At 42.2% G+C, this 23,756-nt stretch overlaps 1 protein-coding gene across 3 annotated transcripts in view; it reads right to left on the bottom strand.

The window, feature by feature from the left end:
- chd9 (chromodomain helicase DNA binding protein 9) overlaps window positions 1-23,756 on the bottom strand; it is a 202,567-nt gene that overhangs the window by 107,815 nt on the left and 70,996 nt on the right. For 2 of the 3 annotated variants that reach the window (XM_084337361.1, XM_084337363.1), the window contains exons 4-9: window positions 13,217-13,363; window positions 11,664-11,732; window positions 11,420-11,475; window positions 4,663-4,780; window positions 4,228-4,314; window positions 1,176-1,313 (exon numbers count right to left, since the gene is read on the bottom strand). In XM_084337361.1, coding sequence (XP_084193487.1) covers window positions 1,176-1,313; window positions 4,228-4,314; window positions 4,663-4,780; window positions 11,420-11,475; window positions 11,664-11,732; window positions 13,217-13,363 — 615 coding nt within the window. The remainder of the gene's footprint in view (window positions 1-1,175; window positions 1,314-4,227; window positions 4,315-4,662; window positions 4,781-11,419; window positions 11,476-11,663; window positions 11,733-13,216; window positions 13,364-23,756) is intronic. The other variant, XM_084337362.1, reaches the window with a different exon arrangement.

Genomic DNA, 23,756 nt, shown 5'->3' with positions numbered 1-23,756 from the left:
AAAAACAGCGGTCATTATTGAAAAATAATGACCGCTGTCGGGGGGCTATTGACCAATCACAAGCAAGCATTTCGGCGAATGTGAAAACGCCATGTAATAATAAAAAATATATACCGGTATATATTATAATAATATTTTTTTTGATGGAAGAGCCACACATGCGGCTCGGAGCCACGGGTTGGCCACCCCTGCACTAGATGCTCGCAAAGTGCTGTGACTTTCGTCTGTTCCAACGGCCCTTTATGTGGAATAACGTTCTAATTACATTTTCCTGAAGTCATTTTGACATTTCTGAAACCGTGCCAGATAAAACGGGTACTTTTAGGAAAAGTCATTGAGTGACAGAGCTGGAGCTCGACCGAGTGACGAGGATACATTTATTGAAAATGCCTAGGGGTCATTTGACCCCTTGTCGGCTGTGCTAGTGTTAAACCACTCACTCTGAGGAGGCTCCTTCACCTCCAAGAGGTTAAGCTCACTAGTTCCATGACATTGAAAATAAACCATGACCGCAGTGTGAACATTAACAAAAAAGAAAGCAAATGGTTCATTCATATCCAAAATGGCTGCTGTGTCAGGTGTTGGACCACACTTTGGCTTTCAAAAAGGTAACAAGTAACAAGACACATAACGTTATCTCTACTGCAAAGAAAGACACTACCAATCTATTGAGCCACCTACGACAAGGTACTTCTACTGAACAGTATATAATTCCATAGACCATAAGTCTGAATAGAATAGATTTTTACTAAACAAACATGTATGAACCTATTTTAACAATGTATGTTCTGAAGCCTGATTGAAATTCCTCCATGATGCTGTTTTCTTTAAGAAATGAGTTTATTGTGACTGAAACAATCGTTTTAAGTATCTTGCTAATAGAATAGAATAGAATAGAATCTTTATTGGCATTGTTGGTACAATAACGGAAGGTTGGATATTGGCCTACTAGTCGTTACCGTCTAGTTTGGGTTTCTTTAGTAGGGGTTTTATGATGGCTGTTTTGAAAGTATCTGGGAAGATGCCTGTCAGAAGCAATGTGTTTATAATCTCTAGGACATGATTTGAGACCATTTTGAATATCCGTTTAAAAAAAGATGCTGTAGGTATAGGGTCAATACAGTGATGTCCTTGGCTTCCCGTTTCCCCCCTGTTCAGTAGGAGTGGGTCCTCACCATCCTGCGTGAGTCCGGCTTGGCTGCCTGCAGCTGCTCAAACTCTTCGATCTTGCTCTGATCCACGTCGCCCTTCAGTTCCCAGGTGCTGTCCTCGTAGGGCAGCGAGCACCACTTCACCAGGTAGTACACCACCTCCTGAGACAACAGAGGAAGATTGATTGATTGATTTTATTGATGGATTAAAAACACACAACACGGATCCAAAGGATAACATGAGAAAGAGTAAAACGCTTATTTCCGTCATGGTCCCAGGGCTGTTAGGCCACAACAAAACACGACAATAACACAAAACACATACATTTAAAACATTATAAGACTAACCTATCGCTAAAATTGTATACCCCACAATAATTAAAAACTGATTGAACTATAGGGGGCTATTCCTCTATTCTGTCCATGAGCCACTTCCTGACGCTTCTCTTGAAGCTGTGGAGGCTCAAGCTCTGCTTGATGGGGATAGGCAGCTTGTTCCAATCCTGGGCTCCAGAGAAAGTAAGGGAGCACTGGCCCAGTTTGGATCGGAAAGACACTCATCAGTGTCACACCACCTCCTGAGACACCAGAGGAAGACACTTTTATCAGTGAACACTAGGGGTGTAACGGTACGTGTATTCGTCCCGCAAATTTATGGTACGGCTGTCATGGTGCGGTACATGCAGCCATACGAAGAATATGCCTCACAGCGCAAACACACCAGTCGCACATGCGGGCACTCGCAAGGTCCGTGCGAGAACAGCGCGCGTGGCCGGGCACACCGAGGCACATTTACATTGGAACAGCTGCAGGGTCATTAAAATTGTACAGTTTTCTTTCGTTTTCTTGTTCGCCCAATAATGTTAACCAAATGAAACCAATGGAAAGAAACACACCAACAAACACACCAACATTCTCCCCCGCCGGACTCGAGTAGGGTAAATCTGCAGTGCCGCAGCCCCATACATTGTCGGACTCACAGGCACAGCTGATCAAATAAAAAAAATAAACATACTTTTCCTATAGAAAATTATTCCAATTAATAATAATAATTATAATAATTATCATAAATATAATATATAAATAATAATTATTAAAAAAAAAATTATATTAATAATCATTATTATAAATATTTTGTTTCTGTTGTACCGAACTTGTACCGAACCATGACCCCAATACCGAGGTACGTACCGAACCGTGGCTTCTGTGTACCGTTACACCCCTAGTGAACACACAACGTCCTGAGACACCAGAGGAAGACACTCGTATCAGTGAACACACCACCTCCTGAGACACCAGAGGAAGAAACTCTTATCAGTGAACACACCACCTCCTGAGACACCAGAGGAAGACACTCTTATCAGTGAACACACCACCTCCTGAGACACCAGAGAAAGACACTCTTATCAGTGAACACACCACCTCCTGAGACACCAGAGGAAGACACTCTTATCAGTGAACACACCACCTCCTGAGACACCAGAGGAAGAAACTCGTATCAGTGAACACACCACCTCCTGAGACACCAGAGGAAGACACTCTTATCAGTGAACACACCACCTCCTGAGACACCAGAGGAAGACACTCTTATTATCAGTGAACACACCACCTCCTGAGACACCAGAGGAAGACACTCTTATCAGTGAACACACCACCTCCTGAGACACCAGAGGAAGACACTCTTATTATCAGTGAACACACCACCTCCTGAGACACCAGAGGAAGACACTCTTATCAGTGAACACACCACCTCCTGAGACACCAGAGGAAGACACTCGTATCAGTGAACACACCACCTCCTGAGACACCAGAGGAAGACACTCTTATCAGTGAACACACCACCTCCTGAGACAACAGAGGAAGACACTCTTATCAGTGAACACACCACCTCCTGAGACACCAGAGGAAGACACTCTTATCAGTGAACACACCACCTCCTGAGACACCAGAGGAAGACACTCTTATCAGTGAACACACCACCTCCTGAGACACCAGAGGAAGACACTCTTATTAGTGAACACACCACCTCCTGAGACACCAGAGGAAGACACTCTTATTAGTGAACACACCACCTCCTGAGACACCAGAGGAAGACACTCTTATTAGTGAACACACCACCTCCTGAGACACCAGAGGAAGACACTCTTATCAGTGAACACACCACCTCCTGAGACAACAGAGGAAGACACTCTTATCAGTGAACACACCACCTCCTGAGACAACAGAGGAAGACACTCTTATCAGTGAACACACCACCTCCTGAGACACCAGAGGAAGACACTCTTATCAGTGAACACACCACCTCCTGAGACACCAGAGGAAGACACTCGTATCAGTGAACACACCACCTCCTGAGACAACAGAGGAAGACACTCTTATCAGTGAACACACCACCTCCTGAGACACCAGAGGAAGACACTCTTATCAGTGAACACACCACCTCCTGAGACACCAGAGGAAGACACTCTTATCAGTGAACACACCACCTCCTGAGACACCAGAGGAAGACACTCTTATTATCAGTGAACACACCACCTCCTGAGACACCAGAGGAAGAAACTCTTATCAGTGAACACACCACCTCCTGAGACACCAGAGGAAGACACTCTTATTATCAGTGAACACACCACCTCCTGAGACAACAGAGGAAGACACTCTTATCAGTGAACACACCACCTCCTGAGACACCAGAGGAAGACACTCTCATCAGTGAACACACCACCTCCTGAGACACCAGAGGAAGACACTCTTATCAGTGAACACACCACCTCCTGAGACACCAGAGGAAGACACTCGTATCAGTGAACACACCACCTCCTGAGACACCAGAGGAAGACACTCTTATCAGTGAACAGACAAGAAGGCTACTATTTTTTTTGATGGAAAATTACCGGGGCCTAAATTACTTAATGGCCTTGGAGCGGGCTTTTGTAAGTACAGACAATCGCTAAGAGCAAATAATATACATTATCGGGGGAGGAATAAGGACATACTACACAATCACTAGAATAGAGTGAAAGAACAAACATATACACAATGTTTGCAGATAATTATCTCTAAGTGAAAGCCTCCTTACCTCGCCGGTGTCCTTGTCCTCACAATAGGACACCTCCAGCACTCGGTCGACCTCCACATAGTCAGGGTTAAAGGGGTCCTCTTCCGTCTGAAAGAGAGACATTGAGGGAGAGAAAGAGAGAGAGAGAGAGAGAGAGAGATAGAGAGAGAGAGAGAGAGAGAAAATTAGAGAACAAGAGCGACAGAGAAAGAGAGAAAGAAAGAGGCAGGGAGAGTGAGTGAGACAGAGAGAGATATCAAGTCATCCACCCACACGTACCATCTGGAAGCTGAGCCAAGCATCTCCTCTTTGCATCAGCTGTGCACACACGCGCGCGCACACACACACACACACACACACACACACACACACACACACACACACACACACACACTTCAAATGCCTGTACTAAAGACACATCCACACAAGACAACACGGAGAGATATACAGCCTTACATCTGCAAAGAAGAGCGCTCTCTGTGCTTGTTTAATCTTGAAGCGTTTGAGCTTCTGCTGAATCCTCTTGTCTTTCTCCAGCTGCTGGTCCGTGGCCCACTCACAGTGGAGGTAGGAGCTGAGGGAGGGCCACACACAAACAACACACACACACACAACACACAGCATCAGTGCGCTGCACGACCCTTCAGAACGCATCTGCTCCCACTCAGCCAATCAGGACTCTTTATAGAGGTAGTATCTGTCTGTCGACTCACAAACCCACTTGTCATGTTTGATATTTAAGAATCAAAAGTATGAATCGTGATGAACATTAAAGGTCCCCTGTCTTATAAATTGCCTTTTCCAGTGTTTAGCATTGTTTTCTAGCAATGGGGGTTTGTATCAATGGGGTCTGTGTCTCTAATTCTCATTTTGGTGGATTGCTCCAATTCAGTTGAGACAATATCCTCCCCCAGCGAACTAAGCCAATCTGATTTGACTCGCTACCTGACGTCAGAAGGTGCTGCTGATCTGCATAACTAACGCCCCCTCTATGGTTGTAGCGCACTCAACAACAGAGCGAGTGGAAATACCGACACTTCCTCAAACGGGTTGACGTGCGTGGGTGCCGACTGCCGACAGAGAGAGCAGAGAACGAGCGAGCGAGAGATAGGGAGAGAGAGAGAGACAGAGACAGAGACAGAGACAGAGAGAGAGAGAGAGAGAGAGAGAGAGGGGGACAGGAGCACCCCACACACACTCCCAACCGCACGCAGGGCAGGAGCTTCTCTCGGGGAAACACACACGCAGTCGGGAGCACTCGCATATCACTGTCAACCTGCTGCAAAATATCATTGCACACGCTCCCACGCGTGTGCCCGTATTCCGATCCGTGCAATAATATTCACATGGGTATATATTGTCATTTGAAACAAGTTACCAATGCATTGTCCCGTGGGATTATGCCCCCTGCGGCGAAATTTATTAGTATCCCCCTCAATCTCTCTATGTCTCTGCCAGTGCAGACTGTGGGTGACTGTCACTCAAAGCGCTTTCTTAGGGGCGGAGCCCAGCCCAAAACAGCTTGAATTCTTGAAGTGGGAAAATGCTGCTTTAGAGTACTTGATTAGAAATACAAAACAATGCATTTAAAAAAAAATAAAAAACGTACAGATGTGTTCCATAGACTCACAGGAATTGTGTAACATTGCCCAAATAGTGAAAGGAATAGCAAGACACGGGACCTTTAAAAATAATAAACGTTATTTGTATAGCATCGTTCATACAAGAATTGCAGCCCAAAGTGCTTCACAGCATTAATGCAGACATAAATCTCGACAATAATCATAGAATAAACAACATGCATTCATACTTTGACAATTGACCTGCGCTACGTGTCCTATCAATCGCGATAATATGCTATGAATGAACAAGTTAATACTGTGTCCATCAGACGCCTCAATTGATCGATAATGTGCTATGAATCAAAATACTGTGTATGCCTTGGCTGTATGCTCTATGCCGCTTCGACACCATGTACGCACGGGTCACAGTCACCAGCGCAATGCTTTAATACTGCATCACTTGGCTGTATGCTCAATGCTTTAATACTGTATCACTTGGCTGTATGCTCTATGCTTTAATACTGTATCACTTGGCTGTATGCTCTATGCCGGGTCACAGTCACCAGCGCAATGCTTTAATACTGTATCACTTGGCTGTATGCTCTATGCCGGGTCACAGTCACCAGCGCAATGCTTTAATACTGTATCACTTGGCTGTATGCTCTATGCCGGGTCACAGTCACCAGCGCAATGCTTTAATACTGTATCACTTGGCTGTATGCTCTATGTTTTAATACTGTATCACTTGGCTGTATGATCTATGCTTTAATACTGTATCACTTGACTGTATCACTTGGCTGTATGCACAATGCTTTAATACTGTAACACTTGGCTGTATGTGCTATGCTTTAATACTGTATCACTTGGCTGTATGCTCAATGCCACTTCGACACCACATACAGTCAAAGTCACAGCTCTCATTTACAAATAAAAGCAGTGCATAAGGTGCAGACATAGGGTGTGATCCACAAATAATGGATTACACGGTGCTAGTTGCACCCTACTTACAATTCATTATGAATTGAAAATGGGGGACCCTGGTGTAAACAAGACGAAAGTCTTTCTCTTGTCTGCATCCCCTTAACAATTGTGTGTATTGAGCTGTACTGTAGTGTACCCATTCTGCAATCTGTTAATAACATTTTCAATCAAACAAACTTTTATTGGTTCTTGTTAGGATTAGGTTAGCATAAGAAAATACACAGTGATGGTAATTTGATTACTGAGACTTTATCGGTGTTCAACCTTGTTGTAATCACTAAGGCCATGTCCAGACTAAAACGATTTAGATCTTTTTCGTTTTTGTTTCGTTTTCATAAAAAAAAATAAAGAAAAAAGGTTTCCGTAAAAACGAAAATGTCTCAAGATAATAAGTGCGTGCCACAAATTTACAAAATAAATGTCTTTCCTGTTTTAGACGTCGCTCTTTTATTTTGAAAACCCCCGGCCGGAAGTGTTGTTGTGCCGTCCGGTTTTGTGCTTTTGAGCTGACCTAGTTTTCCAGATACACACACCGCAGCGCAATGTACGTTCGGGAGTGGAGATAGAGAGAGAGACCGCGGCTCAAACTACCTGTGTTGTATTAAAGTAATTGATTGATGTTTAACTTGTACCTGTGTCCAGTCCTTTTCGACTAGCAAACGTTGTCTGTATTTAACGTTACCTCAGGATACCACTGTCTATTGTATTTAGTTGGTTAGCTATTTAGCTAATGTTGATAGCATAGCATAGCTTGCTGGCTACAGCTCAACACCATGCCATGGGGATACTATTTACAAAATTATGGAGGCTTTTAATCGTCAAGGTAAGAGAGGATTTGTCATGATCAACTGAAGGGGTATGCTATGGAACAGTATGTGTTTGGCTACTACTTGGGTTTTCAGAAAAAGGCCAGCTATGTGACGCTAGTATCGTGTATTGCATCACTGCCAGAACGCAGTTCCGTGTGGCTGAAGGTGCAAACGATCAAATACTTTGCCTGATACGACCGAAATCGGTTTAGTCTGGACATGGCCTAAATCTAGAGTTACCATGTTGCTGAGTGGGTTCATTTACATGTTGTGTGAGCTTGAAGCTGTCTAGTAGGTTAATAAGTTCAACAGCCTTGGGGTCATTCTTATTATTCATATTAATATTCAGATATCTGAATCCAAGGGCCTTCATTTTCTACACATAAATACTCGAAGTCTTCTCCCCAAGCTTCATGAACTCCGGATTATCTCCAGTCAGAGTAAAGTATCTATAATCTGCTGCAGTGAAACCTGGCTGGATGACTCAATAACAGACTCCGAAAATTGAAATAGACATTTTTATTGTTGTTAGGAAAGATAGGAACCGCAAAGGCGGTGGTGTCTGTGTTTATGTTAAGGCAGATTTGGATTTTAATGTAAGAACGGACCTAAATAATGAGTTGATTGAGGCGGTGTGGTTGGATATTACTCTTCCCAGGAGTAAGCCTGTTTTATTGGGAGCGTGTTATCGTCCACCCAACCAAAACCATTTCGATGAGCTACTAGAAGAGGTACTGTATGTTCAAACGGTGAGGGTTTTGCTAAGGCAGAAGTTATCATTCTAGGAGATCTGAACACGGACATTATCAAGAAAGACACTGCAATCTTTAAAGCCTTTGTTAATTTCTGCAGAATGTTTGATCTTCTTCAGATAATAAAGAGATCCCACGAGAGTCACAACCACAACCCAAACTATTATAGATCTTATTCTGGTGTCCGACAGGAGTAGGATTATCAACAGTGGCGTGGTTGATTATAGCCTCAGTGACCACTCTATGATTTTCGCCACCAGAACGTTTTTTTTTAATTGCCATAATTCAGTAAAAATTTGATCGCTGGAAGAGTATAGTAAAGACTCTCTCATTGAGAATATGACCAAAGTAGATTGGTCTAATGTTCTGAATTGTGTTGATGTCGACAAGGCATGGGTCAACTTCAAATCAGCTTTCTTTTTTTTTTTTAATAGTAGATAGTTTGGCCCCATTTAAGATAGTTAGAATCAAACAACGTACAGAGCCTTGGGTAGCTGATGAGATTTTAAAGTTGATTAATTAAGTTAAGGAATTTAAGTTTTATTCATTTTAAGAAAACTATGGATGAGACAACTTTTAATGAGTTTAAAAAATGTTTTAATGAAGTGAACAGGACAATAAAACTTGCTAAGAAATCCTTTATGTGTGAAAAGCTAGTAGAACATAAAAATTATTCACGCAAGCTGTGGAAATCCCTGAAAGAGTTGGGTTACAGCAAAATAATTCAAACAAAACCCAGCAGCTTTAGCCTGGATATAAATGGTTCTACCATATCTGATAAGGTGGAAGTGGCATACGCTTAAATTACTATTTTACTTCTGTGGCAAGCAACCTGGTTAAGGAGCTCCCTGGCCACTCTGGCACATATGGTGCATCACATTTTTTATCGTCAACAAGGGCTTCAAGCAAACTCCTTTCATTTTAGCAGGGTAATGGAGAGTACTGTTCTCAAGAGGCTTACATTAACTAAAAGACAACAAAGCCACAGGTCTCGATAATATACCGGCCAGGTTCTTAAGGGATGCAGCTGAGTGCATTTAACCTGCGGTAACGCATCATTAATCTCTCCATAGAACAGGGCAAGGTAACTTCTGATTTTAAAAGTGCTAGAGTCATACCCCTCCATAAGAAGGGGAAAACATCTGAAAAGGGTAACTACAGACCAATTTCAGTTTTAAGTGTTCTATCCAAGGTCATGGAAAAGATTATTCACGAGCAGATTAATGCATTTTTAACAGGTCACAATATTTTATTCAAACTTCAGTCAGGTTTTAGACAATCCCACTCTACGGAAACATGCCTCCTCTATTTAACGGGCCGCATCAGAAAAGAGGTTGACATAGGCCACTTTTGTGGAATGGTCTTGCTCGACCCCCAAAGGCCTTTGATACGGTCGACGATGGCATCCTGCTAATGAAATTAAAGGCCATAGGCTTCAGCAGGTTGTCAATTGAATGGGTAAACTCCTACCTTTCGGGAAGGATCCAAATGGTCGATATAAATGGTACATTTTCCTCCCCCAAGAATGTTAGCTGTGGGGAGTGTGCTAGGGCCACTATTTTTTTTATTATATATTAACATGAAATCTGCCTGTATGTCTGACCTGTTTTTATACGCCGATGATTCTGCCATTCTTGTGTCTCACAAAGACCTACGAGAGGTAGAGAAGACCTTAAGTAAGGAGCTTCAGAGTGTGGGAACATGTCTGGCCGACAATAAGCTGTCTCTCCACCTTGGGAAAACTGAGGCCATACTTTTTGAATCCAAAGTAAAGCTGCAAAGGTCCCCAGGGCTGAAGATCCAGGTAGGAGAGTTGGTCATTGCTGGTAATGATTCGGTAGTGTATTAAGGATGCACCTTGGACGAATGTCTCACAGGGGAGGCTATGGCCTTGAAAGCCCTGGCTAGGATAAGCCAAAGGACCAAATTCCTAGCACGTAAGTCTGAGATGTTGGATAGTAAAACACTTAGGATGTTGTCAGGTGCCCTGATCCAGAATCATTTTGACTACGCTTCTGGTACAGTAGTGCACCCCAGAAAATAAAAAATAAATTTCAGACTGCCCAAAACAAAATTATTAGAGTAGTGATGAAGCTTCCTACCTGCACTCACCTGGATGTAGCCATATTTAAACAACTTAACTGGCTCCCAGTGGAAAAACGGGTTATTCAAATTGAGTTGGGCCTTACCCATAAAATAATGTACAATAGGGTCCCCTCATATCTATCAAATTATTTTATATGCTTTAGGGACACCCACTCCTATGCAAACAGGGGCAGTTTAACTGAGAGAGTGAGCACGGTCTTGCCTGAGCAATGATAGGTCTGAGGTTACTAGGTGTTACAGAGCGTGTTGAGTACTTCTTTAATCTGGTAGTGGTCAAAACAGGAACAGCATGGTTTGTTATTGGAACAGACTGATAGCCAGGCTGTCTTGGGTAGGTGGGGGGGATGGGGGGTGTAGTGTTGATAATTCCTGGAGGTGCTTTTGGCATTTCTCCAGGGGGGTTGGTGGTTGAGTGGGACCTGGGGGCTAGCTATGATGGAGTGTGGTGTAAGATTGAGACCAAAATTCAGTAATTCGTTAATCCTGTGGTTAAAGGGAAGGTGGGAGGATGAGCAGGATGAGGAGGAAGGGTTGTGGGGAGAAGAGGACTCCTCCACACGCTGCAGACCCATCCATGTTGTCGTAGCATTACTCAAATTGTAATCTGAGCTGTTTACTGTTTACCTATTGTTGACAAGTAATTCATAAAATGTTAATTCAATCAGTTTATTATTATTACCAGACCCGGCCTAATTTTTGTTGAAAAGCTAGTGATATACCCTAATGCTTGCTAACAGAGTTACCCACCCTCTCCCCCCATACACACACACGAAACATCTATTGGACACAATTTGCCAGTGTTGATCCTATATTCATCCAGAGAAAGTAGTCAATTGTGTTTATATTGTGCTGCATCCAATTTCCTAGCAGGTCCACCTTCTTACGATGAACGTTACACCCTTCAGTGATCCTTGAGTGGTTTGTCACTTCACACAAACGGTATCATTCACATGTATTCAAGCCTTATTGTAGGAAGGAACTTATGGATGAACAGCAAACTTACTAGTTCTTGTACTTGACAAAGAACTCCTCCACTTCTACGATGACTCCTGGAGATGCCTAGAACAGGAAGGAACGATGATTAATACAATGATTACTATTCAAAAACTGCAAATATGACACTACATATCAAATCCTATTATTAATTTAGTATTTTCTCCTTTGTACATGTAAAACACTTTATATCAAATTGTGTTTGTGTGAAAGTCTTCTACCTTTAACTTGTTCAGCTAAATTACTAAATATACCTCCTTCTTGACGACGCGAGACGACATGACTTTGTCCACAACGGCAGCATCCTCTTCACTGGGGTTTTCCTATAGAGATGGTGGAACAGAAAACAAGAAATTAGCTTACAAAAGAATCCAAGACAGTACTCCCACTTTTAGCTGTGACCAGCAGCTCTATAGCTCACTCCTATTGGTTGGTCCACAAAATAGTCCTCACCCTCTAGTGGCCACAGTTTTGGCACTGGGAGACTGTGGGCGGGATCCACAAAGAATGGATTGCACAGTGCTAATTGCACCCTTATTTACAATTCATTATGAATTGAAAATGGGGGACCCTGAAAGTCTTTCTCTGGTCTGAGTTAGTGCACTGCAACCTTGCCCAGGCCCGACGGGGCCCGGCCCGGCCCGGCGGGTTCGGGCTGGGTAGGGCTTTTTTTTTAATAAATAATTCGGGCTCGGCCGGGCCCGGGCACCGCTGTTTTTTTATTATTATTTTTTTTTTATTGCGTTTTTTTTTTTTTTTTTTTTTCATATAACTAGGGTTATATGATAACCTTCGTTTTAAGATTTGCTTTCTCTTTTGCGCCAGAGAAACATTTGGATGTAATTACTGCAGCGCGCAGAGAGAACTCAGGGGACAAGTTCAACTCGATTGGTTGTGTTGGAATATAGCCAGTTGGCGAACGTTTTAATTTGTTCTTGGGATGTATGTAGCCGGTTTTGTTAACGGTGTTCAACGCGTTGCTGACGTCTGGTGAGTGATGTTTACTATTTGCTGGGTCGCGACTGCTACTTGTTTTGTTGTGATTTTCATTACGTTGCTCTGCTCGAAATCTGATTTCTGTTTTCTGTTTGTTTGTTTGACTGAGTAGGCTATTGTGTGTCGTGTGTGTGTGTGTGTGTGCGTGTGTCAAAGAAGATTCTATAGCCTTCACGTTTTACGAGGCTGATGTGTGACAGTGTGAGTCAGTCTATATAAGCGAGCACTGGGAGAGACGGCATTGCGAAACAGGCTATGTAAATGCTTCTTAGTTTTGTTTATTTATTACGTTCATATAAAACCGTGTTTCGAATATTTAAAACAAATACAAAAAAAATTATATTTTAATAATAATAATAATTTTTTTCGGGTTTTCACGCGGGCTAGGGCTTAAAATATTATTTACAGTCGGGCTTATTTTCGGGCAGGGCCTGAAGTTCAAAGGCTCGGGCAGGGCTCTGGCTTTATTTCAAGGCCCTTGCAGACCACTAGTCTGAGTCCCCTTAACAATTGTGTGTATTGAGCCGTACTGTACCCATTCTGCAATCTGTTAATCAAATTTTCAATCAATCAATCACCGTGCAGGTTATATTAAATCTATGTATATTAAATCTATTATATATCTATGTCTAAGCATACTCCAGGATTCCTGTTTGTGAACAGATATCCTTCAGATGTACTCTGCTGTGCTGGCCGCTCACGCAAGACAGGAATAACAAGCTTTTTTTGGCCTGAGAGTTGCTGCTACACAATCAACAACCTGAGTCAATGAAAGTGTTCAATGGAGAGAGTCGAGGCCAACACTACTCACTACAAAGAGTTGAACTGCGGGCTCCTTGCGCCCGCCGGGGTTGGTCTTCTTGGCTTTGACGATGACCTTAACCTCGTCGTCAGACACCCTGGCCTCCAGCTCCTCGCCATACTTCTTCCTCTTCACCTGCCGGTTAGAGCGCCTCTTCTGGTGGGGGAGAAAAGAGGTTACAATTAGCATTTTTCCCTCCATCATTTATTATTAATATTATTATTCATAAACGTCAGTTTGGATAAAAATGGGATCTGACACGCTTCTATGTGCCAAAAAGAAAAAGCAGAAGATCACGGCGAGTATTCTTGATATTACACATAGCACTTGGTATCAGATTTCAGTAATGGGGACCTTGCCTGTGCCTGGTGTTGGCCTGGTATCCTACACCAGTGTCAGTGTAAGTCATCCCTATTTGAACAATTGGGCTTTTTTATTTTCAGGAAACGTGACACAAAAGTAAATCAACTGCAGACATACAGGGCACGGCAAAAAAAAAATCTGAAAACTGCATGGTAAAATTAAATAAAAAGATGATTAAATACATTACATTTACATTTAGTCATATCGCTTTTATCCAAAGTGACTTACAAATTGTGCACAACAAGTCACCAGGAGGGGTACAACTCTGTTGGCTAACGGTAAGTAGCAGTATTGAGCTTGAGTGCTACCCTTTTCACGCAAACTTCACGGCATTATACCATGATATGGATTCTCTTTCCCCCCCAATCTGCCAGCTTTGAGTTGTCCACACTGAACCTAGCAAGACGGTATAGGTGTGTGTGTTCAGACAGCATGCCGTGATGCCGCGTTCCGATATGGCAGTTTTTTTACACATCGGTATCGGTCCGATATCAAGATAGGGCCGATATTATAAAAAAAAATATATATATATATTACTATTATTTTATTTTATTTAAATTTTTTTTACATGTTTTGGCCTTAAATAGTTTCAAAATATCAGTCATTTCTGAAAATAAGTTACAAAAGTAAAAAAAATAAAAATGCGTTTTGGAAAATAGCTCTTTATTTGATTGTCATAAAAAGTGTTTTCTATACAGAGATATCGACATCGGTAAATATCGGTATCGGCCAGAACAGCCATATTAATATCGGTTATCGGTATCGGCCACAATTTTCACATCGGTGCATCACTAGATAGAATAGATGCAGTGTGGATAGAATAGATGCAGTGTGGATAGAATAGATGCAGTGAATGAATGAATGAATGAATGAATGAATGAATGAATGAATGAATGTTTATTTAAAATGGACACCACAGCTACATTGGACCAGCCACAGTGTACATACCAGATGCGTTGTTTTACGTGTTTATAGCACAAGTGCTAGTTTTCAACACTAATCCATTGAGGCTTATCTAATAGATACAATAAAATGTACAGTAAAATACTGAAGGGCTGAAGCAATCCTGGGTAGACCACGGAAGAATAAGAAGCCATGGATCAGTGAAAAATCATGGAACCTTGTAGACCAGTGGGAAACAATAAACAAGAGGATCCTTGGCACACACTTGGAAAGAATCAAGAAACAGCTAAAAGCAAAGTACACAGAGAAGGATAGAGAAACAAAGAGAAGTATAAAGACAGACAAAAATAAATGGATGGAGAACATTGCAAGTGAAGCAGAAGAAGCTGCAAGGAAACAACAAATGAAGACACTGTACGGTCTTACGAAGGCACTGTCCAATGAGAGACCTAGACAGAGCACAGCAGTACTGGACAAGAATGGCAACCTCATCAGCGGAAAATATGCAGTGCAGGCAAGGTGGACAGAACACTTCAAGGAAGTACTGAATAGGGAACCACCAGAAAACCCAATAACTGATGAGGAAGAATGTGAACTCACTAACATGATTGAAGAGATTCCTGTACATGAACCAACACTAAGTGAAGTAAAGGAAGTGATTAAAGGACTTCAAAATGGGAAAGCACCAGGAATCGACAACATCACAGCCGAGTTATTAAAAGCAGACATAGAGTATTCAGCAAAGAAGGTACGGTACATCAATTGTTGGAAAACATATGGAGGCAGGAGAAGATCCCGAAGAACTGGAAGAGGGGGCTTATCATCAAACTAGCAAAGAAAGGAAACCTCAAAGAATGCAAGAACTCAAGAGGCATCAACCTACTTCCAGTCGTAGGGAAGATACTTGGCAGGATCATCATTGACCGAATCAGAATTGGAATCGACTCACGGCTAAGAAAATAACAAGCCGGTTACAGAAGAGGAAGAGGAACAACAGAACAAGTCTTCATACTGCGGAACATCATTGAGCAAGTAAACGAGTGGCAAGCAACACTCCACCTGAACTTTGTGGATTTTGAAAAGGCTTTCGACTCAGTCCACCATGAAAGCCTATGGCTAATTATGAAGAAATATGGAATCCCAGAGAAGATTGTCCAGATAGTGAAAATATTCTATGAAGACTTCCAGTGTGCAGTAGAAGACCAAGGAGAAATATGTGAGTGGTTTAACATCAACAGCGGTGTCAAACAAGGATGGACATGTCAGGTTTTTTATTCTTAATGATCATGGATTGGATAATGAGAAGAACAGTTGGACAAGGCGAGAATGGAATCAGATGGAAGTTGACATCAAAACTCGACGATCTGGATTTTGCAGATGATGTAGCATTACTCTCCTCTACCAAACACCAAATCCAGGAAAAAACGACAAGAATGGAGAGAGAAGCCAGACAAGATTAACACCGGAAAGACAAAAACCATGAGAATTAATGCAAGAAACCATGACAAAATCAACATCAACGACCAAGAGATTGAGGATGTAGACCAATTCACATACTTGGGAGCCACCGTCTGTAAAGAGGGAGGAGGTATGAAAGACCTAAAGAACAGACTCTCCAAAGCAAGAGGTGCATTCATTAAACTCAAAAAGATCTGGTACTCCAACAGCATCTCAAGAAGAACAAAGCTGAGATTGTACAAAACACTGGTTGTGCCAGTCCTACTGTATGGATGTGAAACATGGAAGATGAACAAGGGAGACAACAAATCAGTTGACGTGTTCCATAACAGATGCCTCAGAAGAATCCTCAGAATCCAGTGGCAAGACCGCATCAGCACCGTAGAGCTACTAGAAAGAGCCGACATGAAGCCGTTGAGCAAGGAAGTGAAGTGGCAAAGATGGAAGATGATAGGACACATACTGAGGCAAGACCACAACAACGACTGCAACATATCAATGACTTGGGCACCAGAATGGAAAAGAAGAAAAGGAAGACCAAAGACTACCTGGAGACGCACAGTAGAGAAAGAAAGAAAAGAGGCAGGGTGGAGCTCATGGCCTGAAGCAAGAACAACGGCAGCTGAGCGGGAGAAGTGGAAACGCTATGTGAAGGCCTTATGTGCCACTAGGCACAAAGTGGATAGGTAACAAGTAACAGTAAAATACAGAATTAAAATCACACAAATCAGAGTTTTTTTTTTTACCAGAACAAGAGTCCATGTTCAAAACAACAAAACCTACATATCAGTGTCTACATATGTGAGCACTGCTGCTTTGATTTCAGCCATACCTTGAGTCCTCTGCTGAAGACGTTGGCATTGGACCAGTTTTAAGCCAGTAGGCAGAGAGTTCCATAAATTTGCCCCGTTAACAGAGAAGGCAGACTGTCCAAACGAAGTCTTGCACATGGGAACAGTACAGTCACCATTATTGGAAGCTTGTGGATATAATAGATGCAGTGTGGATAGAATAGATGCAGTGTGGATAGAATAGATGCAGTGTGGATAGAATAGATGCAGTGTGGATAGAATAAATGCAGTGTGGATAGAATAGATGCAGCATGGATAGAATAGATGCAGTGTGGATAAAATAGACTAGACGCAGCAGCACGTTCTGAAATGGCTCTCCAAAGGCGCACGCACACAATGAAAAATACCGTCAAATTGACATGCAAAACTCACAATGATTAGTTGAGACAGGCTTTCTCTATGCTTTTGAAAATGTAGGGCAGACCTTGTTGGTAACGGGGCAGCCGATAGGAGAGGAACCTCCAAATTGCGTCCAGTACCGTGAGCTCTTTTTTTGCGTATTCTCATGTTGCATATGAATTATTTTAATTAGACATAAAATGTGTAGCCTATTATTATTATATCATGTGTCAGCCTTTGTTCTATTAATGCGACAACTGAGAGTTAGACTAAGCAATATTCCCACAGGTTGGTAGTTTTAGCATTTTAAATTAGACATGTGTCTAACAAACGAGTAGTGTAACTGAGGGGTACAATTCCCTGACTGTATTACTAGATATGATACTTACTACCACTACCTTTGTACTTAATATTCGGCCACCCAGTACACGGCATAAATATATTATCATAAACACTCTCACGTAGATGAAACGGATCCAACACAAATGTACGAAGTCGAAGTATGCGTTTATTACTACACAGCAATGGTGTGTAGAGCAAGCACTTAATCACTTAATTACATTTATGAATTGAAATAGTATGCACTTTTATGGCAAAGAGTATTCGTCGGTATATCAATAGAGAATGTCCAATCTCTGAAGGCGCAGGTGGTAAATATACGACCTGGAATAGTTAAGGAATAACAGCAATGATACTTTAATGATTATATACTAGATACACTAAGGGGGGGTTAATCCGGTCGCTTGTAAGCCGACAGGAGTAGGAGGGGGGGGGGGGGTAGAATCCGGCTGCCTCGTCCGGCCAAGGGTATCCCAGGTGAACCCACTGTAGTGCCGTTCAATGCGCCGGCGATCCTTGGACCACAGATGAAAGCAGGTGGACTCTTTGTGGGCCGGCTCTCTCCGGTCCACGGGGGAGAGACGTGAAGCGACCTCGTCTTGCAGAGCGTCTCCTCACCTTGCGTCCTCTCCAGGGGGGGGGGTTCCAACACACGGCAGTGTCGGGGGTCTTTATCCATGGAATAATCAAAGTATACAAAGCATAATCCGTGCCTGGGAAGGCGGGCTGTCGTCGGTAGAATAATCCGGTATACAGGTCCACTCGCTCGTCGGCTCTGGGGCTCCTCGGGTGCAGCTTCACATGGGGTCAACCACCCTGGGTAAGCAGCCAGTTCTCTGCCCGAAACGATGGGGTACTGACTACGGTAGTATTCTCACCGCACGAAGCACTATATATTAACAGACTATTATTAGCTTAATAGACTACGTCCAACTCGACGATATAGTGCCAAATATGACTATTCAAATATTAATATACACGATGTCTCAATACCGATGGTAGGCGAACTTGGCCTTACTCCCACACGTGGCGTCGCGGGGAGGCTTTACGTCTGTGACTCTATTGGAGGGTAAGAAACTGGACTGAAAAGAAAGTCCTACTTTAGTAGCGCAGTATATATACGCACTATGAACAAATAGTCCCATTAGTGGTGCGGTAGCCAGATTCCTACGCGGAACAAGGACTTGTTCGTACATGTGGAGCGGTACGTTTGAACTGGGTCTGAGGGGTATGGCAGCCTGGCACCAAGGTCTCGACCAATAGTAGAATGGAGACTATTATGGGATGTTCAGTAGGCTAGAATGGATATTCAATGCATATTGTACAAGGAATATACAAGGGATATCAGGGAATATTAGAGAATATACAAATACAATTAAATATATATATATAAATAAATATATATATTCGGTTTAATCTGGCCCTTCACAACAAGTAGCCTATTATTATTATTATAATTATTATGATATCATGTGCACGGGTTAGTGGTGTGTGATGGTGCGCCCTATCCTGTTATGCCGGGATGTCCCTTACACACAGAAGCTGAGACAAAACCAACCCGGTGATTTTACCATGATACCCAAAGATGTATAAATGCCGACCCCCCATTTCTCCTTCGTTCCTTTCATACAGAACGGCATGCCGGGATAATGGGGTGCAAATCCAGGCTTTAATGGGCAGTGTGAAAGGGGCTTCTGAATGCATAGTTGACATTAGCACAGTAGGTAGTAGTATAGGTTAGGTATAGTAGCATAATATATAGTAGTATACTGTAGTAGCATAGTAGGTAGTAGTACAAGCATAGTAGCATAGTACATATGATATAGTAGTATAGACATAGTAGCATAGTACATAATAATAAAAGACAGTAAATATTTTATTATTATTATTAAAATATAATCAGATATTGATTGAATAAGTGTGTTTTAGTCCACGTGGAAGATTATGCGGGTTTCAGCCGTCTGACTGTGGTGAGAAGTTTGTTCCACCACCATGGAGTCAGGACAGAAAATATACGTTGAATGTCATTGCTTAGAACCACAACTTGTCCTCAAGCTTAGACTCTGTGTGTTTCCCATTTCTTAAAAGAAATATACGTATATGTATATGGTCTTCTATGATTAAAACCAGCCATTATCCCCTATCCACATTTTCTTCAAGCCTGTGTGATTATCACATGCGTAGGCTGCACAATGCCGCATCAATACATGTGCTCCCCCTAATGATAATATGTAGCTAATTAGCAATAAATTCCACTGAGCTGAAGTTAATTAGGTGTGGAGGAGATACAAACCTAAGTTCCAGAGTGACACCCCCCCACCACCCGGGTTGACCATAAGCAGTAACGGCCCGGCCAGTCGCAGCCCTGGCTGCCTGCTGTACAACAGGCCTGCCTCCCTCTAGTGACCGGGCATTTCTCACAGCTGTCTGCCACGCCACTATGACTTCTACAGGATCATCCTACATGAGTCATCAGTAGACAGTTTTTAATTACGGCCAGGGTGCCATTTAATGAGCCTAATTATATCCTCCCAGGCAGCAGGCAGGACAAGAGACAGACAGGCAAAGAGAGAGAGAGATAGAGAGAGAGTGAGAGGGCGGGGGTCTCTCTAGTCAACTTCCATTATGCACTCAGTCCCTGTCAATTTCAACCCAGCAGATACAGCAGCCCTCATCTGCCTCATCACTTATCACTGGGAGGGGGAGTGAATGTGAGGCCTGTCACTTGTTCTATCTGTCTCCAACCCAAAACAACGAGAATTAATTGGGATTTATTCCAAACTGTGAAAGCAACAGATCAATTCGGGTGTCGTTCACCTTCGCCAACAGGATCGGTTTAATTCACACAGAGCAGAGCAGTACCTGCTGCTTAGTGACACAGATACCACATCAAACTAAACTAAATGTACTTTTTAAAATCAATCAATCAATCGATCACAGGACATAGGCTTTATAAAGTCTGAACCAGTATCAGGCTTGCCACGGTTGTCGGTGTTACCTGTGTTACTCAGTGTTCAGGCATTACAGAGTACATTACCGTACTTTTCGCACTATAAGCCGCACCTGACTATAAGCCGCACCTGACTATAAGCCGCAGCAGCTAAATTGAATGATGTGTACTACAGGGAACAAACTTAACTTTTTGACTTAGCAGCCATTTGGCTGGTAGATTTTAAAAACTACCAGCCGGGCAGATTTTTTACCAGCCAAAAATCCAATTAGTATTTATATTGTAACGTTTGGCCACTTTAAATCATTGAACAGAGAGAGAGAGAGAGGTAGATAGATAGATAGATAGATAGATAGATAGATAGATAGATAGATAGATAGATAGATAGATAGATAGATAGATAGATAGATAGATAGATAGATAGATAGATAGATAGATAGATAGATAGATAGATAGATAGATAGAGAAGGCAGGCCTGAAAACCTACCTGTTCAAAAAGGCCTTTGACTGCTTTTTATTTTAATTTTATTGCGCTTTTGTTTTTAAATTGTCTGTTTATACTATGTTTTTTATTAACTATGTTCTATTTTTATCTTATTTTTATTCTGTATTTTATTTTATTTGTTTTACTAATAACTATTTTATTTCAACTGTTATTTTAACTGTTTTAACCATGTAGTGTAGCACTTTGGGATCCCAGTGAACAAAAAGTGCATTACAAATCCAATCTATTATTATTATGCGTGGCTGCCGCCCTGGCGGACATCTGTGCTCTACTGAGTGCACCTTTCTAGTCTAGAGAGAGAGCGCTGATTCTCCGTAGCTGAGCAGGGTTGCATTTTGTCAACACAAGTTGGAACCCTGGAGGAAGCGATATAAGGAAACAAATTGCCAATAAATGTGAAGTTATCTTTGAACTTGTTGCAGGGAATATGCCTCCACATATTTGGTCAAATCAAATGCGAAATAGTAAAATATCAGAGCACAATCAGGAACGCGATTGCAGGGTTTTCTTGTAGGCTAAAGAACGGGTGAAGTAACGGGTGATGTGCGTCTCATGTTACAAACTTGACCTCGTGAGCAGAGCGCATCTCATTTACATTTAACACTTTGATTGCCTAAGGCTAAATTCATGATATACCATCCGTTGCCATCTCTATTTGTCTATGGAGAAGTTCCCCTTCTTTGCAGGGCTATAACTTTTTAAATTCTATTGCTAGATTGCCATTATTAGGGCCCATTCAAGGTCCTATATGTATTGTTCATTGTGTAGCAACATTAAACTTTTTCATTCACATATTCATAGTAAAATATGGTCTAAAGTATAAGTATGTTTTCATCTCTTTTTGCAGCTTTCTCCAGAACGTGATTTATAGCCCCAAATGCATTATATTGATGATGAAATACAGTTTGGTAGGAATCTGTGCGAGATCAAAAATTTCAATTGGACGTACTTCTAGAAGTTTCTACGTATCATCTGATGATGACCGGATGGGCGGGGGATCGTTTATAATTCCGTGGGCAGCGTTATATCATTCATCTAGTGTGGGTGATATGATCATCAGAGCAGTTTATATCGAACACGTTCAAAAATAACGCTGAATCTTACCGTATCTTCCTCGCGCCGTTGGACGATGAGCGTGGAACTGAAATATTTCTATTATGGGATGTAGAAATACGAGATCTATTTCCAGGTTGTATAATAGTATATACGTCCAAATCATGTTGTTTATCGAGTTATTGGCAACGGATCTCTATGTATTGTGTCGAGATCGAGTCCCGGCACCTATAGAGAGTGCCCGGAAGTAATATGGACGATCAGCACTTCATCCACATGACTTCCTGTTTGGCGCTTCTGCCGATCGGCCACCAGATGGCGCTCTTGAACCGCTAGAGGGTTGAGAGGAGGCCAGCACTGTGTCTCAGGGCTGCGGAGGAAAAATATGATTTCGATCACAGATTTTTGAAATATTGATATTAAAGACGAGTTAGGGCGTCCTCTGCAACTTTAGCATGGCTAGGAAAGACGCCTAAACACGTTTTCGGCACTTAAAGTGTTAAAGGTTCATTGTTTGTAAACATTAGAACGGACACGTGACACCACACACACACAGTTTCAACTCACCACCGCCGCATCATATTGACGCCGAGCACAGCCGCGGCGGCTCCACCCGGGCCCGCGCCCTAGGCTTTCGTGCTCACCTGCCGGCCGAGGTAGATGCAGTGTATTTTGTTAGCCGCCAGGTGGCGGGCAGACCTTAAATTCTAGCCGCCAAACAATAAATCTACAAGCCAATGGCGCTGGACGTGTAGTTATTTTGTACCCTGTGTGTACATATATAAGCCGCACTGGACTATAAGCCGCAGGTGTTTTAATGTTTAATTACCATATGTAAGGGTTCGTGCACAGAGGGGATTGTCGGGAAAGAGATGGCTGTTTGAGGAAGTTCCCATTTATTAACATTTCAACAAACAAGTTGCATATTTGCATAACAAGTGTTACTATTTAGAGTCGATCCCAAAAGAGTCGACACCTCCACTCCAGTTCTGTAACAAACAAGCGGCCAATGCGAACACTGGAGTCGAGGAGTGGACTCAACTCAACTCCCGACGGTAGGAGTCAGGGTCGAATCCAGGAATTGTCTTTGGAAATTATGAATTTTGATGGACAATGATCATTATTATCACAGTAATATTAACTAATTAAATCCAGAGGGAGGATGACAAGATTTATGACTGACTGACTTCTCTCTTTGAGTCAGACTTTATTGAATTGCTTTCACACCAGAGTTGGTCCGCACTAGTGGTTGACCGATATTGGCCTTTTTTTCCTTAACTTTTTTTTTTGTATCGGCCGATATCAAATTTTCAATATCGGCCCCCCAACATTACGATCTTTCTCTTGCAGGCTTAATTTTAATGCAATTTCTTTCTCATTATATCGGACATCTTGTTCTCTAAATATCGGTATCGGCCATTGAAAAATCAGTCGACCACTAGTCCGCACCACGATTGGAATACAATTTTATTTTAAATAATAATAATAGAATAATTATGAAACCCTTGTCAATGAGGGGCGCTCGGGTTACACCAGGTTACTTTTCGTCTCTAGTAAAGGGGAGGTGAGGAGGGGAGAAACAGCCCAGTGCCAAGGGTTGTTACATTGCTCTGTTAAAAATTTGGTTTTTCATTTATTTTTATAAAGTATTTGAAGCATTTTTGAGTTCGGTAAATAAATGTTTTTTTTTATATATAATTAATAAATTGGAAATGGATGCAGCTGAAGCAGCGTTTTCTCACGTTGCATATTATTATCAAACCTCTAGTCTCAGAGCAGAGAAAAACT

This window comes from Notolepis coatsorum, assembly GCF_963971535.1.
Source record: "Notolepis coatsorum genome assembly, chromosome: 20".
Lineage (NCBI taxonomy): Eukaryota > Metazoa > Chordata > Actinopteri > Aulopiformes > Paralepididae > Notolepis > Notolepis coatsorum.
The sequence above is the reverse complement of the archived record's forward strand: the minus strand, read 5'-3'. Positions and strand labels throughout refer to the sequence as shown.